This window comes from Tachysurus vachellii, chromosome 20 (assembly GCF_030014155.1).
Source record: "Tachysurus vachellii isolate PV-2020 chromosome 20, HZAU_Pvac_v1, whole genome shotgun sequence".
Classification (NCBI taxonomy): Eukaryota; Metazoa; Chordata; class Actinopteri; order Siluriformes; family Bagridae; genus Tachysurus; species Tachysurus vachellii.
The window spans coordinates 14,343,478-14,360,764 of record NC_083479.1 but is presented as its reverse complement, the minus strand read 5'-3'; the positions used below and the strand labels follow the sequence as shown (position 1 = coordinate 14,360,764).

The window sequence follows — 17,287 nt, the reverse complement described above, 5'->3', positions numbered from 1 at the left end:
ATCCTAATAAGACCATCAGAACTATACTGGTGATTATAGTAAATAATGGGGACGACAAAAACTATTGACGTGAAAGCACCTTATTTCCAGGTCAAGAGTCAAGAGAGTAGTCGTGTGACCGAAACGTGATCAGATCCCTGTGCATATCGCAGCAAGCAAACATACAGCCAATGAAAAATTAACTTGTTCTTTGTTCATGGATGTTTTATGACTTGCCGGTTGAACAAAACTGAGTGTGTTTTGCAGGAAATGGTGGCAAAATGAAATGGTGACCTGAAATCTTATACATTCACAGTCAATTAAACACTGAAACACGCCTGTCGAACACATGGCTGTTCATATTAGCTCACACACTTATTTTCTGAACAATGTTTGTAAAATTAAACATCAATATTAACTCATAGTATCTAAAAGGCATCTGGTACAAACCTTAACCTGTCTGAGTTTGCCGGAATTCACACCTGAATGACTAATGGCAGTCACATGCCTCAAAGAAACACACCTTCGAGGCAAATATTTACAGCTAAAGCAGAAGACTGACCCCATTTGTAAGGGTTAATCTGCCTTTCACATCATCATATTAACATCACCTTGTGATTCTCCATCATCAGGTATTGAAGCAACAGCTGCATATAACACACATGGTTAAAAGATATGATGATTTAAAAATCTGTGATAATGTATGGTGTCAACACCACACATTTAGAATACTCATCAAACACTAAACACAAAGATGGGAATTTAAGAGAATTCTTGAACATGAAAGACGAAATCATGCAAATCTGTCACTTTATGTTGTTATTTTTAAAGCGTGTTTCCTTCTTTGTTACATCTAAATAATTTAAAAATGGATAAAGTAGCATACAAATGTTCAGTCCAAAATCCTGTGAGCACCGGTTATGATTATTACTGCATTTGACTAAAACTTGTAACTGGGAAGTTCTGACCTCCAAGTAAAAAAGAAAACAAATCCTCAAGCCTTCAACTAGGAATCAGGAAGATCTCCTCTATACCAAGTATTTCAACATGGCTGCTCACAGCATCCACAGTAAACGAAGTCTCAGATCTTTACTTGAGTTATAATGAGTTATACTACGTCTACTAGTATATGATTTAACCCTTGTGTTGTCCTCCTATACAAATTAGGAGCGCTGAGTCAACTTGACCTTGTCTGTTTTGACTGCTTATAAAAAATGAAGTATATATGATAGCCTTTTTTTTCACCTTTTTAGTCCAACTTATTTCCAACATATTAATATATATTTTGCAAAAAATATAAATTTGGTATAATAAACCTTATTTATATACAAAAATGCCTCATTTTTTAGTAAGAAAAAAGAAATTTTTAATTATTTTCACTATAGAGGCACAAAAGTTGATGCACAAAAGTTGAAGGGCAGGAGATTGTTTTGAAACCATTTTGACCATTTTTAATGTCAGCAAATAATAAAACCTGTTTTTTTTACAGGCCAAATTGACTTGAATGCTTATAAATCAAAAATTCTACAATTATCACCATTCTGTGTGTAATATCTATTTTACACTTGTAATATGTATTTTGCCCACCTGATGTCATCTGATCAACCAACAACAGGCTACACACACACTCAAAAACATGCCATAATTTCATGTGAATAAAACTTCGTTTACCTCATGTTTTATTATACTTAATTTATGAATGATAAACCTTATGAAATTTTGCCATGTTTTGAGTAAAATAAGCAGAAATTCCTAAATATTATTTTGGATAACCACTGACTGTTAAATGTCAACATTACTCAGCATATCTCCAGGCCAAAGCTGACTGATGCAACTAAATTCATAAATAAGAGAGAGGAAACAAATATGATTTGAATATGAAAACACAACGTGTGTGTGTGTGTGTGTGTGTGTGTAGCATCATTTCAGTAGATCATATTTTGCCCTTTGCTAGGCAAAGGCATATCAAAAGTGTGAAATATTTACAAATGTTTTTTTCCTTTTCTGGAGGCCTAATGAAATACAATGCCCAATTTGTGTGTGTGTTTGTGTGTGTGCATGCATGTGTGGGGTGTGAGTGTGTGTTTTGGGTGCGTGTGTTAGTGGACATTTTGTGTGTGCATTTTTGTGTCTGTATGTATGTTCATTGCACTGAAAAGGGAAAAAGTGTGACCTATTGCCCCACTAAATGTGGCCGGGTCAAAATGACCCAAGCTGTTCCAAAAGGAAAAGTATATATTGTGTTGAACACATAGTTCAACGAAAATAGACAAAATTAATTTTGCTTGCAAAGTTCATAATTTGGAACAATCCTGGTAAATTTCAGGCAAATATGTGGAAGAAAACCAAAGTTATTAAATTCTTCCAGCAGGGTCAAAAAGACCCAGGGAAAATATGAAGGTTAAACCAATCTTTAGACCAAAATATTAGCTGTTTAAATGCAAAAGACAAATGTGGAGGTCGTCCTACTTTCCACTTCTAAGCTCAGTTCAGTGCAGGATGATAAGAATAGAGAGAAGGGTATATTGGGAAAGAGATTGTTCTCTATAAACGAGCCATGCTAAAGGATAACCAGCCTGGATTCCACTGGTCACAAGGTGTCCTGAATTTATCTTGGGGTATTAGAATCCAAATTGAAATAATAATAATAATAATAATAAAATGGTTCACCAATGCCAACTGTTCTCTGCAATGTTTGTTGACAAGAAATTTTACAAAGATTCTGAGAGTCGGGCTCACCGGCTGGTCCGCAGATTGGTGAGTATAATCTGCACTCATGCGCAGTTTCATTCTGGATAAATAGGAAGATTGATAATGGAAAGATGATCCAGATTATTTCTCATTAGATCTGGGGACTCTCACGTTTTTTACGTGTGTTACAGTACATTCTCAGGAAAATCTTTACATTGTTATTTATCAATCTTTCTTCTTGACAGTGATGTGGCAGACTTGACCTCACCTTTGTATCTGTAGATTGTATATTTTTAAAAAGTAAAATTTATAAATCTTCCCAGGTAAATCTGTCAGTTTACAAAAGATAAGCTTACCATTCCAGCACCAAGAAAGCCATGGATTATATAGTTCTTGTATGACCAGGCACAAGTAATATCACTGCAACGCTACCAGGTTTTCCATGAAAGGTTCAAATAAGGTCATTTATCATGTTAGTCTTGGATAACAAAGTGAAAAAACCACAGAAACACATTCTTCTGCAGAACTTGGTGCATACTGAAGGTGGCTTTTTATTTAGGACAGAAAATGCCCAGAGAGATGTGTTATGTTCCAGGTAGTTATTAAAATCCAGCCATGCCTCAGAAAGATAAAGCTGCCTTGGACTAATCCAGAACATCAGGTTGCTTGTTCTTAATCACACAGTGAGTCCTGAGGCGAAGACTGTACTGTTGTATGATGTGGTACCAATTAGCCAGGTACAAAATGGCTGTGCAAAAAGAAAACCAGAGAAATCAAATCACTAGCATCCGCTTAGGCCCATAACGTACCTTAATGAATGATTCTATTTTGAAAACAAAGGGGGAAAAAAATGACATGGCACAGATTTATATTCTAACCATGACAGATGTAATAATAGATGTGTTATCGGTATGCTGGTCTCGAAACTGTTCTTTGAGCGGCGAATGAAAACCAGCAGAAAGTCAAACAGTTTTCATAAAGTCAACAAATAATCTCAGAGAGCAAAGCAGCATTACGTTGGTTAAATAACCATGAGCGTTAAAAAAAAAGCACTTGTTCATCCATGACTGAGTGAACAATTCATGGAAATGAAAACACAATCGAAGAATGTCTCCTGAACTAACACAAGCCAGCACCAGTGTTTGAAGCGGTAAAACCAAACGTTAGAAAGAGCTGCTGTATTGCTTGTTGTCTACAGGAATATGTTTGCACCCAGTTACACAAGATAAAAGTTTGAGAGATCTTAAAAAATGAAGCCCTCAACATTCTGATAGTAGAGAAACCAGAAACAATGATGTTGCAGGTGAATTTGCAGCTACATTAAAGATGACTTTGAAAGTGTTCCTGATGTCTACTGACCGGTGATCTAGACGGACTTGTTGATCGAACTCTCAAAGGTGAAGAACATGTAGACGGCTTTCGATGAATCGATGTGAAAGACACAAATTACAAAGCTAATTCTGCTTGACTAGTATATATACACACAGTAGATGATTCAACATATTTGTCAGTGGACTGCCTCTGAAGACATACACTTTAAAACATTCACATTGCATATGTTTGGCCCAATGCAGAAGTAATCAGACAGAGGATTTCAGTCCATGTGGCATTTGATAAGAGCAAAAGAATCAGGCTTTCTGCTCAAAGGGCTCACTGAATTAATGACTGCCAAATAAAAATCTGTGAACTGCTGATCCATGGTGGTGTGTGCCGTGTTATTAAGGGGGTGCATTAGCAGCTGAAATGCTTCTGCATTCGCCCAGAACCAGACTGTGTCAGGCCAATGGCTTTAGTTTGGCTTTACAGTCTGGGTTCGTCATCAGTTCGACAAACCTAGTGGCAGGAATCGTGGCCAGGGTTCTGACTGACATATTAACACTATACAGTCAAATCAAGGCTAAATGTTCTTGAGTTTACTGCAGTACAAATGCTAAAGACATTAATGTGGTATGACAGAAAAAATGTCAGGTTTTTAGGCATATGTATAACACATCACAACTTCTCTCCCGCCGTCATATTTGAGTCACTTTTCTCAGATTCAGTGTTTGCCTTTTGTAAAGAAGTGAACTATTCCCAGTCTGGAATTTATATGTGGGACAAATCCAGACTGTAAGCAAGACACAGTGCGGCCCCAGGCCCTCACCTCTGACCTTTCTGCGCAAAAAAAAAAAAAACAAAAAAAAAAAAAACAAAGGATAGTCCTTAGGATACTGTTAATATTTACATTACACTTTCACCAAAGAAAAAAAAAGTAACATCATTTGTGATTTAACAAAAAGAACACTGCGTTATATGTAAAATGCTATTCTGAAATGTTTGTGATCAAATAAATTCATTAAAAGTATGGATTTGGATGTCTGTAAAGATGTCAAGCTATTTACATTGAGCATGAGCCGAGAGTCCTATAACCTGTAAGGCAGCCCTGTTGGTAGGGGTTCGAGTTTAACCCCAGGGCAATCATCATAACAGATGGACGCTGCTACTGTTGTTGCTCCAGCTGCTTCTGTTACTTCGAGAAGTGAATGCAGCCTTGCAACAAACTGCCTGCGTCTCGCTGTGTGGTCAGAACTCGGCTGCCTTACGAAGACGCTGCCTCGGTCCTCTTACCTGTGGACAGAGCCATGAGACAGAATGACAGGTTAGATCATTATAACACAGCTCTCACTATCTCTCAGCATGTTATATTGCAGGATATATTCAATGATAAATATATTAAATGTCCACAAAGCGCTGGCTTAAAGTCTGATGCATATATGGCACAGAAAATCAGAAAAAACCTCTGGGCTCGGATTTATAAAGTTCATAGGAATGATCTGCGAAAGCTCGTAATTTAGCTTAAAAATGTTTAACTTGGAATCTTATCTTAAGAGTGAATCAGGACCAATCTCGGGGCAACTCTGAGTAAGGAAAAACAACTTTATATATTAGAGAGAAAGCGGGGCTTAACCTGTTACTAGGTGTGACATTCTATTGGAGACTGTAATTAGTTTTCCAATAAATATATAGGATAAAAAAAATATAACATTTAAAATATGTTCTCTCTCTTGCTCTATGTTAAGATAACTGAGTCTATATATCGTGTAGGGATTACTTTTGTGACCGATCATATAAGAGATGCGCTAACATCTGTATGTTATAAATGTAATAAATGTAAATGCATTTAAAGATACGCTAACATCTCTGAAACAGAGCCGAAATGCCATCGCGAAGGCAAATTAGTTAGGTTCAATGAAAATCTCCACAAAATTCACTTTTCAATCCCAAAACGCGAATGCATGAGGTATTACATTTGTAACCAGAGGTGGGTAGTAACGAGTTACATTTACTCCGTTACATTTACTTGAGTAAGTTTTTGAAAAAATTATACTTCTAGGAGTAGATTTAAATCACTATACTTTTTACTTTTACTTGAGTAGATTTGTGAAGAAGAAACTGTACTCTTACTCCGCTACATTAGGCTACAATGATCTCGTTACTTTTCTTTTTACCTCTTTGGTATTCTACGCATCAATTTTAATGTTTTATTTTGACAGAGAGAAACTTCCGCTAAGGCTCTACCACGTGACTGTGTTTCACCAATCAAACGTAGTTGTGCAGTCTCGTCTCGTTACCATACTCAATCTCAGCGGTGGGACGCGTTAGTTAGCAACAGAGCAGTTTTGTCGAGTTCAGCTGTTTCGAGTTTTTTTTTATGTGCTCAACTTTACTCAGCGCCTCAAGAGCCGACAAACAGATGACATCAGACGTGTCGTTTCTTGCAGTGCCGAACACACATATTTAAAGGGATAGTTCACTCAAAATGAAAATTCTGTCATCATTTACTCACTCTCATGTTGTTACAAACCTGTATAAATTTCTTTGTTCTGATGAACATGAAGGAAGATATTTTGAGAAACAAAAACAGCTTTGCAACCAGAAGCTTTAGCTTACCTGAAACTAAGGAAAGTACTAGAGGCTTCCTGAAATTAATTAAAGGAGTAGAGATGTATTTCATTATTATTGCCCTTTCATCAATGCATCAAATGTGCAACAATCACAACACAAAAGAAATGAAATGTGTGTGTGTGTTTCCTTCTGTTGTTCTGTCACTGGAGACACACACACAGTTTATGAGAATTTATGGGCTGCCTCGTTCTAGTTCTGCCTGATAAAGTATAAAGGTTTGGAAATTTGTGTTACTTGTGCATATTTATTTTTTATTTATTATTATTTTATTTATTAAGTACTTGAATTTACCTGAATTATTTTAATTTAAGCTATTTTGTAATTAATTAATTTATTTTATTGATTGGATGCCATAATTTGCCTAAAGATTATTTTGTATATTTTTGTCTGTCTGATTGTTGTCGTGTTAAAAAATAAATCAGACGTTACTCAACAGTTACTCTTTACTTGAGTAGTTTTTTCACCAAGTACTTTTTTACTCTTATTCAAGTAATTATTTGGATGTCTACTTTTTACTTTTACTTGAGTCATATTATTCTGAAGTATCAGTACTTTTACTTGAGTACAATTTTTGGCTACTCTACCCACCTCTGTTTGTAACATGTATGACTGGTCACAAAAATAATCCCTGCACAATCTTATCTGAATTATTATTAAAAAACCTTTTAAGGCATTTTATTAATTCACTATGATTATTAAATATTGTACACAACACGTTTCTTCTCCCTCTTCACTTTTCAGCCATTTTCTCCTCTGCTAAAGAAACTCTTAAGCCTCTTAAAAGTCCTTATTCTCTACTCCGAAGCAGTTAAGATGCTTTGTGAACTTTTAACGTTAGTCTTCTCTTTCATTTTAAGGGGAAACAGCCAAATTTCTAAACATTTCCTTAGAATTACATCACTTAGCAGAAACCCTTTGCACTAAGAATTTTAAATACAGGCCCAGAAGATTAGAAGACGTCATCTGATTGGTTGGATTGTATTTGATTTCTGAGAAAATACGTGTCATGGTTTTTAACAGTTCACCTTTTTTGGTGCGATCAAAATGGCTCCTGAGACAAATTTAATTTGGGCATTTAAAGATATGGGCATTTAAACAGTTATAAATTGTCTGACCACAACTTGATCTACTGAGACACTCAGATCAAAAAATATTTGTCAATTAAACTAATGCGATTCTCGCCAGCGTCTTGTGGCACCGCAATATGTTCCATAAATGTTTCTTGCTCAGTGTGAAGTTCACGATCTCCTCCTGGGTATATTATCGATAACATAAAATGTTAAACTAAACTGTGATTGAAAATCTGAAACGAAATGAACGAGTGCAGAACTTACGTGTGCAGAGCTGGGAGAGTTTGTTCAGAGATCCTCCTGAGCAGAAGAACGCCCACACAGCCATGCCAGCCATTACAACGTACACAGGAGGAAGACTGCCTCCGTACAGAGGGTTCATGAGAGACTGGGGGCATGAAGGAGTGACAAAGTGGAAAAAAAAATCCTAGCGTCAGATAAATCTAACAATATAAATAACAACGTAAATGTAAATGAGTCATCTCATCTATATTCTTTTGTTTACTTCTTTAGTAAAAGATTAAGTAAAAATTTTTTGGCATACACATTAAAACTTGGCCATTTCTGATCCGATCAGCTGTAATCACATGATCGGATGTAATCCAGTCATCACCACTTATTCATCAAAACATAATCAAAAGCACAGACATCATATGGGGTGACAGAGGGACATTCAAAATGTTTTGGGATTCTCTCCTCTCCCTACTATTATACAATATGTACAGACTAAACATCTAAGCATCTGATAGGAGGTGGTATAGAAGAGATGGGTCATGTTAACTGGACTGTGTGAGGAAATAAACACAGCCTGCTGAGGTTTAGACAGAAATCTAGTGGGAGTCAATTACAATTCTTTGGTTTACATGACTGGTGGCTTATTTACATGGGAGTCTTTTTAAAAACACACATCATAAAATCATGTTGAGGATCATGATGATGTTTTCTATCAGTAGACATTTATTCAGCCTTTGTGTAAGGAGACTCCAGTGTCAAAACTTTTAGTGTTAAGTTTTACAGCATTGGAGAGTCTTCACTACCAAGTTTTCTTGGTTACATTACCAGCGTCTGCTAAATGAAAAAGCAAATTTTAATTTATTCACTGTTATAATGTGATAAATGTGATAAGGAATGTCCAGGAGATGACATATTACCTTTTAACATAAAATGCAAACTATAAATATGGTTAAAATCAGGTCATTCGAGAATGAAATTCTTTTGAAAAAAATTATGTAATTGTTGAAAAATTGCAGTGGAATAAGAGGAATAAAACACTTTGTGTAGTTAATGGAAATTTATTCACAATTAAAAATTATTTTTATTTTAAGTTTTATTCCTCATTTAATTCACTTTCACATGATAAACCACAGATGGTTTTATGTATCGGACGTGCCGAAAGCAGCAGCACTGAAATAAAACTTAAAATTTGAGATCCACTTTCAATACCCATTAATTAAGTCAAAAGTCCTTACATTTTTTTTAACCCAAAACTGAAATAAAGCAGCAAAGCCGGTACAAATAAATTATCTCTACAGTCAGAGAGAAAAACAAGCAGCAGTTAGGAATCGAGGAAAAACACAAGCAGCTTGACAACCACACAGGATGATTGATGATATCTTCAATCTGTTCAGACAGTAATCTATGGCGCCTTTCTTATCAACACATCGTATAAACTTCTAATCATCTCTATTTATGTAGCTAAACATATTTCAAGCCATAGGCAAGGCACTTGGGATATTGTACAGTGTTAGGATGCGTCTAAGTGCTTTGGGATTGCGGAGGAAGGTCGTGATGTCAACTTGAGGAAATAAACAGAGAAATCTAGCAAGAATCAGTGGACATTTTTAAGAACAGTCTAGAAATACTGCCATCCTTCATGAGGATTAGCAAAAAATGCAATCTGTGTTGCTTTAAACTACTGATTTCAAAATTCTTGGCACCCTTATCACTTCTCTTTTCTAACACCTGCCCTGGAGAGGAAAAACTGCATTCTGTAATGTACTGTATAAAAGGTTGAAGACACTCGATCCTTTGTGCAGATCAGTTTAAGCTCTGTTCAATTCTTAGGTTTGTGCATAATGGATATTAGATATATAGTGCACACCTTTGATGCAGAAACTGAGACTTCCATTAAAAAAATACTGCTTTTCTTTTTTCTTCAAAAATTCCACTATATTTAGAAGAATGTTTCGTTCATTGTTACGTCCCATATTATTAACTGTTTCCGGGAATGGTATTTTGTTTTTGTTTTCTTCCCTTTGTTTGTTCTGTCTCTTTAACTTTTGTTTTAGCAGGGCGATGTGACTACCTGCATGGTCAATGTGTGTCTGCCAATCACTGTGATGACAACGCGCGGATCCACCAATGAGGGCGCGCTACTGTTGATTTAAAGGTGCACCTGTTCAGGAGGCGGGAGCTCTCTGGCATGCCACAATTGTTTGAGTGGTTGTTTGGTCGTTGACTCGCGTGCTTGTTCTGCCCTGTACCATCCTTGCATTTATTTGTTGTTAAGTCGGTGTTCTTTGATGAGTCAGTAATTCGTGGCTCAGTTTTGGGTCTTGTCTCTCTGGTGTTTCCTGCGGTTTGTTATCCGGTTGATCAAATGACAGTACTAAACGGGGGAAGAGACTAAGACCAGGTAGGAAGTCACGTGACATACATGCGCATCACTGAGCCATTAATTGCTGTCTAGTACACTAGGTTAGTGACACGTGCCACTCTTTGTATTTTTGTTTCTAGTAAGTGTAGTGTATTTAGGGCGTCTTGGACGCAGAGGATTTTTCTTTTTGTTTAATGGATGGGTTATCGTGATGGTTGAGTTAGAGTAGAAGTTTTGTTTCCTGTTTAGTAAGTGTGGTTATGTTTTTGTTTCTTTCTTTGATTTGGCACGGTCTTGTTCTTTTCTCTTGTCCCCGTTCTTTTGTGAGTTATTTTTGGGTTTTGTTATTGGCTGTATATAGTTTGTAAATTTATGTTCACAATATGTTTTGAGGTATTCGGTAATGGTTCACCAAAGTAAAGGACATCAAGGTTGACTTTATGGTTTCCAGTTATTTTTTTCCAGTACACGTTCAATGTTTTAATGTTGCAGCCTTGTTCCCTAGACAACTAAAAAAATAGGGTTTGTAACATTTAAACGCTGTTCATGTACTGGAAATCAAGTGATGGTATAGGTTAGGGAATGTTGGTAGGTTGGAGACAAAGTTTAAGTCGTGGGTTGTTGCTTGTTGGACAGGAGTAGTAATCATGACTTTGCTTGATTTAAAAACCTTTATTGACAACCCCACTGTGGAGTTATTTGACAAATGTAGAAAGGATGATTTACTAGCCATTGCGAGTCATTTCCAAATTCCGGTAGCGAGACAATCGCTTGAGAAAGAGATTAAAAACGTTGTGTGGAATCGGTTGCTTGAATTAAAAATTCTGGTTGTGTCGGATTCAGACTCTGTGTTAGTTGGGGCGGAAGGCATTTCTAGTCCTGAAGTAACCGATAGAGAGAATGTGCGAAGTGAGACGTTCTCTGGAACTGGCGCAGAGGATGTGGTCAGGACCGTCCTGCCGCCGTTTGATCCGTTCTCACCGGTTTCCTCTGGTTCTAAGGGGGATACGAGATTAAAAGTTCGGAGAGCTCGTTTACAAATGGAAGCTCAAGAAAAAGCGGAAAAACGACAGGCTGAATTAGATTTGCGCCTTAAGATACGCACACTTGAGATTGAGGCTGAAAAACAAGTTAAGATGCGACAATTGGAGTTAGATGCCATGAAAATTGTTGGTGGTGCGGCAGCCGCGCAGGCAGTTCCTCCTCCTCACGTTATGCCAGCTCCTTCTGCACTTGTTCCCTCGCGAGTCTCTATGGTCTCTCCACCGGCAGATGCAATCTCAGTAACGGGTACATTTGATGTTGGTAAAAATATTATGTTAGTACCTCATTTTAGGGAAACCAAGGTTGACTCCTATTTTAATGCTTTTGAACGTATCGCGACTTCACTTTGTTGGCCAAAAGAAGCGTGGACAATTTTACTTCAGTGCAAATTAGTGGGTAAGGCACAAGAAGTTTTCTCGACTTTACCGTTGGAGGAGAGTTTACAGTATGACACGGTAAAATGAGCCATTCTCCGTGCGTATGAATTGGTTCCCGAAGCCTATAGGCAGAGGTTCCGTAACCATAAAAAAAACTTTTGTAGAGTTCGCTCGTGAGAAAAGTGCTTTGCTGGATAAATGGTGTAATGACAGTAAAGTGGATGACTTTGCGTCATTGAGAGAATTAATTCTGCTTGAAGATTTTAAAAGTTGTCTACCAGAACGTGTCGTGGTTTATTTGATTGAGCAAAATGTATCATCGCTGTCACATGCTGCTGTTTTAGCAGATGAATTTGTCCTTAAACATGTTTTCTTCACGCACAGATAAGAGCGCAGTTCGGCCTTTTCTTCCTATACCCGATCAGTCTTCTCGGGCAAAGGTCGCACCTTCATCTAAAGACGTTCGGGAGTGTTTTTATTGTCATAAACAGGGCCATTTAATCGCAGACTGTAATGCTTTAAAACGTAAACAACAAACACGGCAGCCTAAAAGCTTTGCACTGCCGGCAAAGGGGATAACTTTTATCTTGGGGAATGACCTAGCTGGGGGTGAAGTCATGCCCACGTTGGAAGTTACTGACATGCCGAAAATGAGTCTAGCCACTGATGAGTTATCGAGAGCTTATCCAGATGCGTTTTCCGCGTGCGTAGTCACACGCGCACAATCACGGAAAATTGTGGATGATGTTGATTTGACGGATACATTCATGGTGCACAATGTGGTTGGAGATATAACAAAGTCTAACTCAGAGTTGGTCCAGAAGTCTAATTTAGAACACTCGGAAAAGGCGTATTGGTAGTAGTAACTTAAAGCTGCCTATAACTCGAGAAAAGATTATGTCTGCACAGAAACAAGATCAGACTTTAAGCAAATGCTTCTCTAGCGTTGTTAGCCCTGATGCTGTTGAAAAGAGAAACATTGCTTATTTTTTAGAAGGTGGCATGTTGATGCGTAAGTGGAGCTCAGTGGTTGATGCAGACATAGACTGGAATGCAGTCTATCAAATTGTCGTTCCTATTGAGTATCGGCAGAATGTTCTATCTTTGGCACATGAACATTTATTGTCTGGTCATCTGGGAGTGACCAAGACCTATCATCGCATTCTCAGACATTTTTTTTGGCCAGGGATAGAGAGAGATGTTGCTAAATTTTGTCGAACTTGCCATGTTTGCCAGCTAATGGGAAAACCGAATCAGCTGATTCCACCCGCTCCTCTTTCACCTATCCCTGTAATGGGTGAGGCGTTTGAAGAGGTGCTTGTTGACTGTGTTGGACCGTTACCTAAAACAAAGTGTGGTAATCAATTCTTGTGCACTATTATGTGTAGAGTTAGTAGATTTCCTGAGGCGGTGCCTTTAAGAAAAATAACTGCTCCAGTGATCGTAAAAACGTTGCTTAAATTCTTTTCCACATTTGGTCTCCCTAAGGTCATACAGACTGACCAGGGAACAAATTTTCTATCACGACTTTTTGCACAAGTTTTAAAGTCACTGTCTATAGAACACCGAGTGTCCAGTGCTTACCGTCCTGAAAGCCAAGGGGCTATTGAAAGATTTCATCAGACATTAAAATCTATGTTGAGAAAATATTGCTTGGAAACTGGAAAGGATTGGGATGAGGGTGTTCCTCTCGTGTTATTCGCAATTCGAGAAACTGTGCAAGAATCCTTAGGATTCAGTCGAGCTCAGTTGGTGTTTGGACACACTGTGAGAGGACCGTTAAAAGTTCTCAAAGAGAAAATGCTGGAAGTTGATTCGAATTTAGAGATTCATGTGCTGGATTATGTTAGTCGTTTTCGTGAACGATTGCATTATGCATGCAGTTTGGCACAGAAGTCGTTAGCCACTGCTCAGTCTAAAATGAAGAAACTATGATGTCAAATCTGTGTATCGTTCATTTCAACCTGGGAATGAAGTATTAGTGTTGCTGCCTATTCAAGGTTCTGCCTTATCAGCACGGTTCTCAGGACCATACATTGTGTTGAGAAAAATCAGCGAGACTGATTATGTGATTCGAACTCCTGACAGAAAGCGCAAGTCGCGCGTCTGTCATATCAATATGCTCAAGGCTTATCACACCAGAGATAATTCACAGAACAGATCTACTGAGGTGACCATAGGGCCCATGGAATCTTCTGTGGCTCTGACTTGTGAAGTCCAATCAAATCTGGAGGATGAGGTTGATGCAGATGACTACGTAATACTTCTCAGCAGTGTGCCAAGTTGGACAATTCTGAGATTTTAAAAAGTTTGTCAACACATCTCTCTCATTTACCTGAAGATCAGAGACAAGACATTGTGGGTGTTATTACTGATTTTCCGTCTTTATTCGGAGATGTTCCGTCGCAAACGACCGTGTTGCAACACGATATTAATGCACATCCCCTATTAAGCAACATTCATATCGGGTTAATGCTGTTAAAAGATCTATTATGAAGCAAGAGACTGAATATTTGTTGCAGAATGGGTTAGCTAAACACAGTAGTAGCCCTTGGAGTTCTCCTTGCCTTTTAGTGCACAAGCCAGACGGTTCGTTTCGTTTCTGCACTGACTACCGTCGTGTTAATGCGGTTACAGTACCTGACTGTTATCCATTACCCAGAATAGAGGACTGCATTGATAATTTGGGCTCAGCCAAATTTGTCAGCAAGCTGGATTTATTGAAAGGGTATTGGCAGGTCCCGCTAACGTCTCGCGCTTCTGACATCTCTGCTTTCGTAACGCCGGACTGTTTTATGCAAGATCACGTCATGGCGTTTGGATTACGGAATGCACCTGCCACATTTCAAAGATTAATACAAACCTTGTTGGCTGGAGTTCCAAATTGCAATTCCTACTTAGACGACCTTGTACTCTATTCAACTGAGTGGACAGAACATCTGAAACTCATTCGTACAGTGTTTGAACGTTTGCAGAAAGCTTATCACTTCTCTTTTCTAACACCTGCCCTGGAGAGGAAAAACTGCATTCTGTAATGTACTGTATAAAAGGTTGAAGACACTCGATCCTTTGTGCAGATCAGTTTAAGCTCTGTTCAATTCTTAGGTTTGTGCATAATGGATATTAGATATATAGTGCACACCTTTGATGCAGAAACTGAGACTTCCATTAAAAAAATACTGCTTTTCTTTTTTCTTTAAAAATTCCACTTGGGCCCCCTGAATAAAAATCATTTGTTTCCCCCGTCTTTTTTAGATTCAGCTTTTTCACTACGGCACGAAAAAGGCACCAAGCAACTTTATGATTTGTATGAAGATGCCATCTTTAGATGTTTTGCCATCCTGTCCTTGGAGTATGGGCTGCCTTCAGCTCATTTTTTTCGATATCTCCAAGTCCGCAGCTTTGTATCTAAATGCCTTCCCAATTTTCCCTCTGTACCCACCAAGCAACCTTGGGAGAGTTTAGTCATGTTCACTCCACACCAGCGTAGCTTGATTTCCCAGATATACATTTTCATTTTATCTCTCAATAGCTGTAATATAGATAAAACCAGGACCGCTTGGGAGGAGGAGTTAGGGCTGCAGTTAGGCGACGAACGTTGGGAGAAAGCCGTTGATAGGATACGGTCTACCACTTCCTGTGCCCGCCTCAGTCTCATTCAGTTTAAGGTTTTGTATAGAATTCATTTTTCCAAATCTAAACAGGCAAAAATCTATCCTGGGGTAGAGGACAGATGTGACAGATGTCATGCTTCCCCCTGTCATCTAAGTCATATGTTTTTTCGGCATTATGTCCTCCATATTTGAAGTGCAATTGACGCCATGCCCTCTGATCGCTATATTTGGTATTACCAATGAGTCAGTATCACTGAGTTCTGTACACAAAGATGTTTTAGCCTTCTCATCTTTGTTGGCCAGACGTTGTATACTTCTACACTGGAAGGCAATAAGATGTCCCTCCATCTCTCAGTGGTTTAAGGATCTGATGTTCTTTCTTAAGTTGGAGAAAATAAAATATACACTGAGGGGTTCTACTGATACCTTTTTTTGCAAGTGGCAACCTGTTATTTCTTACTTTAGGAGACTACAGGTGTTACCTGATTAGTGTTCTAATTCGGTCAATAATTGGACTGTATGCATAACCTTTTTTTCCGTTTCTTCAGTTGTTTTAACAGGGGGGTGTGGGGTGTTTGTGCGTGCGCGCGTGAGTGTGTGTGTGTGTGTCTTTGTCTGGGGGTTTGTTTTTGTTTTGGGTGGCGGGGTGGGAGTGTCTGCTCTTTGTTGTTTGAAAAAGGACAATGGAGAATTTCTGTATACATTCTTGTATTTGTGATTGTTGATTTTTCAATTAAAAAAAAAAAAAAAAAAAATTCCACTATATTTAGAAGAATGTTTCGTTCATCATCTTGTTTAAGGCTCTGTCTGTGACCAAATCTGAACCTCCTGGCAGAAGCATCCAGGTTTTGAGCTGAAATGTTCTGGTAATTCATGAGTCACTAATCTTTAAAAAGAGCCCCAAAGCATCTTCTAATGATGCTTGTCATTTCCAGGACAGGTTTCTTTTATTCCAGCTTTTTGTTAAGGATGTATTGCCCTATTGTTTGAATGGAAAATTACAATTTTTCTGGGTGATGCTTAATAGTCAGTGGTGGCTCAAGTGGTTAAGGCTCTGGGTTATTGATCTGAGGCTCAGGGTTCGAGTCCCAGCACAGCCAAACTTCCTCTGTTGGGCCCCTGAGCAAGGCCCTTAACCCTCAGTACTCCAATGGCACTGTATCATGTCTGACCCTGTGCTCTGACCGAAACCTCTGAAGTTGGAACATGTAAAGAAAGACTTTCACTGTGCTGTAATGTATATGTGACAAAATAAATACGACTACTTCTTCAACCATATAATTATACACAATTCTGTGGTTCTATAGCTGAAGTCTCTTCTTTGATACCATGTCAAACGTGGTTCAAACTAATCGATGTCTGTGAATGAGGGAGAAATCACAGTGATCTAATTTCAAGTCTAAGTCTATGATCTAAGACAACTCAGGCAAAGATGTGAAAAATCACTAACATTTTTACACATTTAAAATTCACTTCTTGATTTATCTTATTAAATCCATGAATGACGACTTCCTGTGCTCATCATTTCAGCAAACATGAAAACAGAAAGGTCAAACAAGGCTGGACGATATGACGATATAAATTAAAGTTTATTAAATTTCTCCATTGATGATCACACTAATTAGTTGCTGACTGGATGATGAAAACATTTGTCTTTACCAGCTTTGTTGCCCACTTGCTGGTAAATACTTTGAATTCAAATATATGCTAATGAACATTTTTACTATATCAATTGTTTTATTGTAATATGGAAATGATTGTTTTGAGCTAATGGTTTTTGATAAAGTTGCTTTATTAATTTTTCTAACTAAATACCGTGAAATTATTTAGGCTTACACGTCAGTAGAAGTCAGATTATGACATTGTGTGAGACAGAGATTTGCAAAGAATCGATCGTTTCACCTTCATCATGAGTCCTTTCCATTAATGTTACATACTTAATTTAGGTGTAAGGAAGAAACCGCTAGCTGA

At 37.9% G+C, this 17,287-nt stretch overlaps 1 protein-coding gene across 1 annotated transcript in view; it reads right to left on the bottom strand.

Annotated features, from left to right (window-relative positions):
* Nucleotides 1-3,183: 3,183 nt before the first annotated feature.
* zgc:114200 (Gamma-secretase subunit Aph-1b-like) overlaps nt 3,184-17,287 on the bottom strand; it is a 19,473-nt gene continuing 5,369 nt past the window's right edge. The window contains exons 6-7 of the mRNA XM_060895766.1: nt 7,950-8,073; nt 3,184-5,277 (exon numbers count right to left, since the gene is read on the bottom strand). Coding sequence (XP_060751749.1) covers nt 5,249-5,277; nt 7,950-8,073 — 153 coding nt within the window. The 3' untranslated portion in view covers nt 3,184-5,248. The remainder of the gene's footprint in view (nt 5,278-7,949; nt 8,074-17,287) is intronic.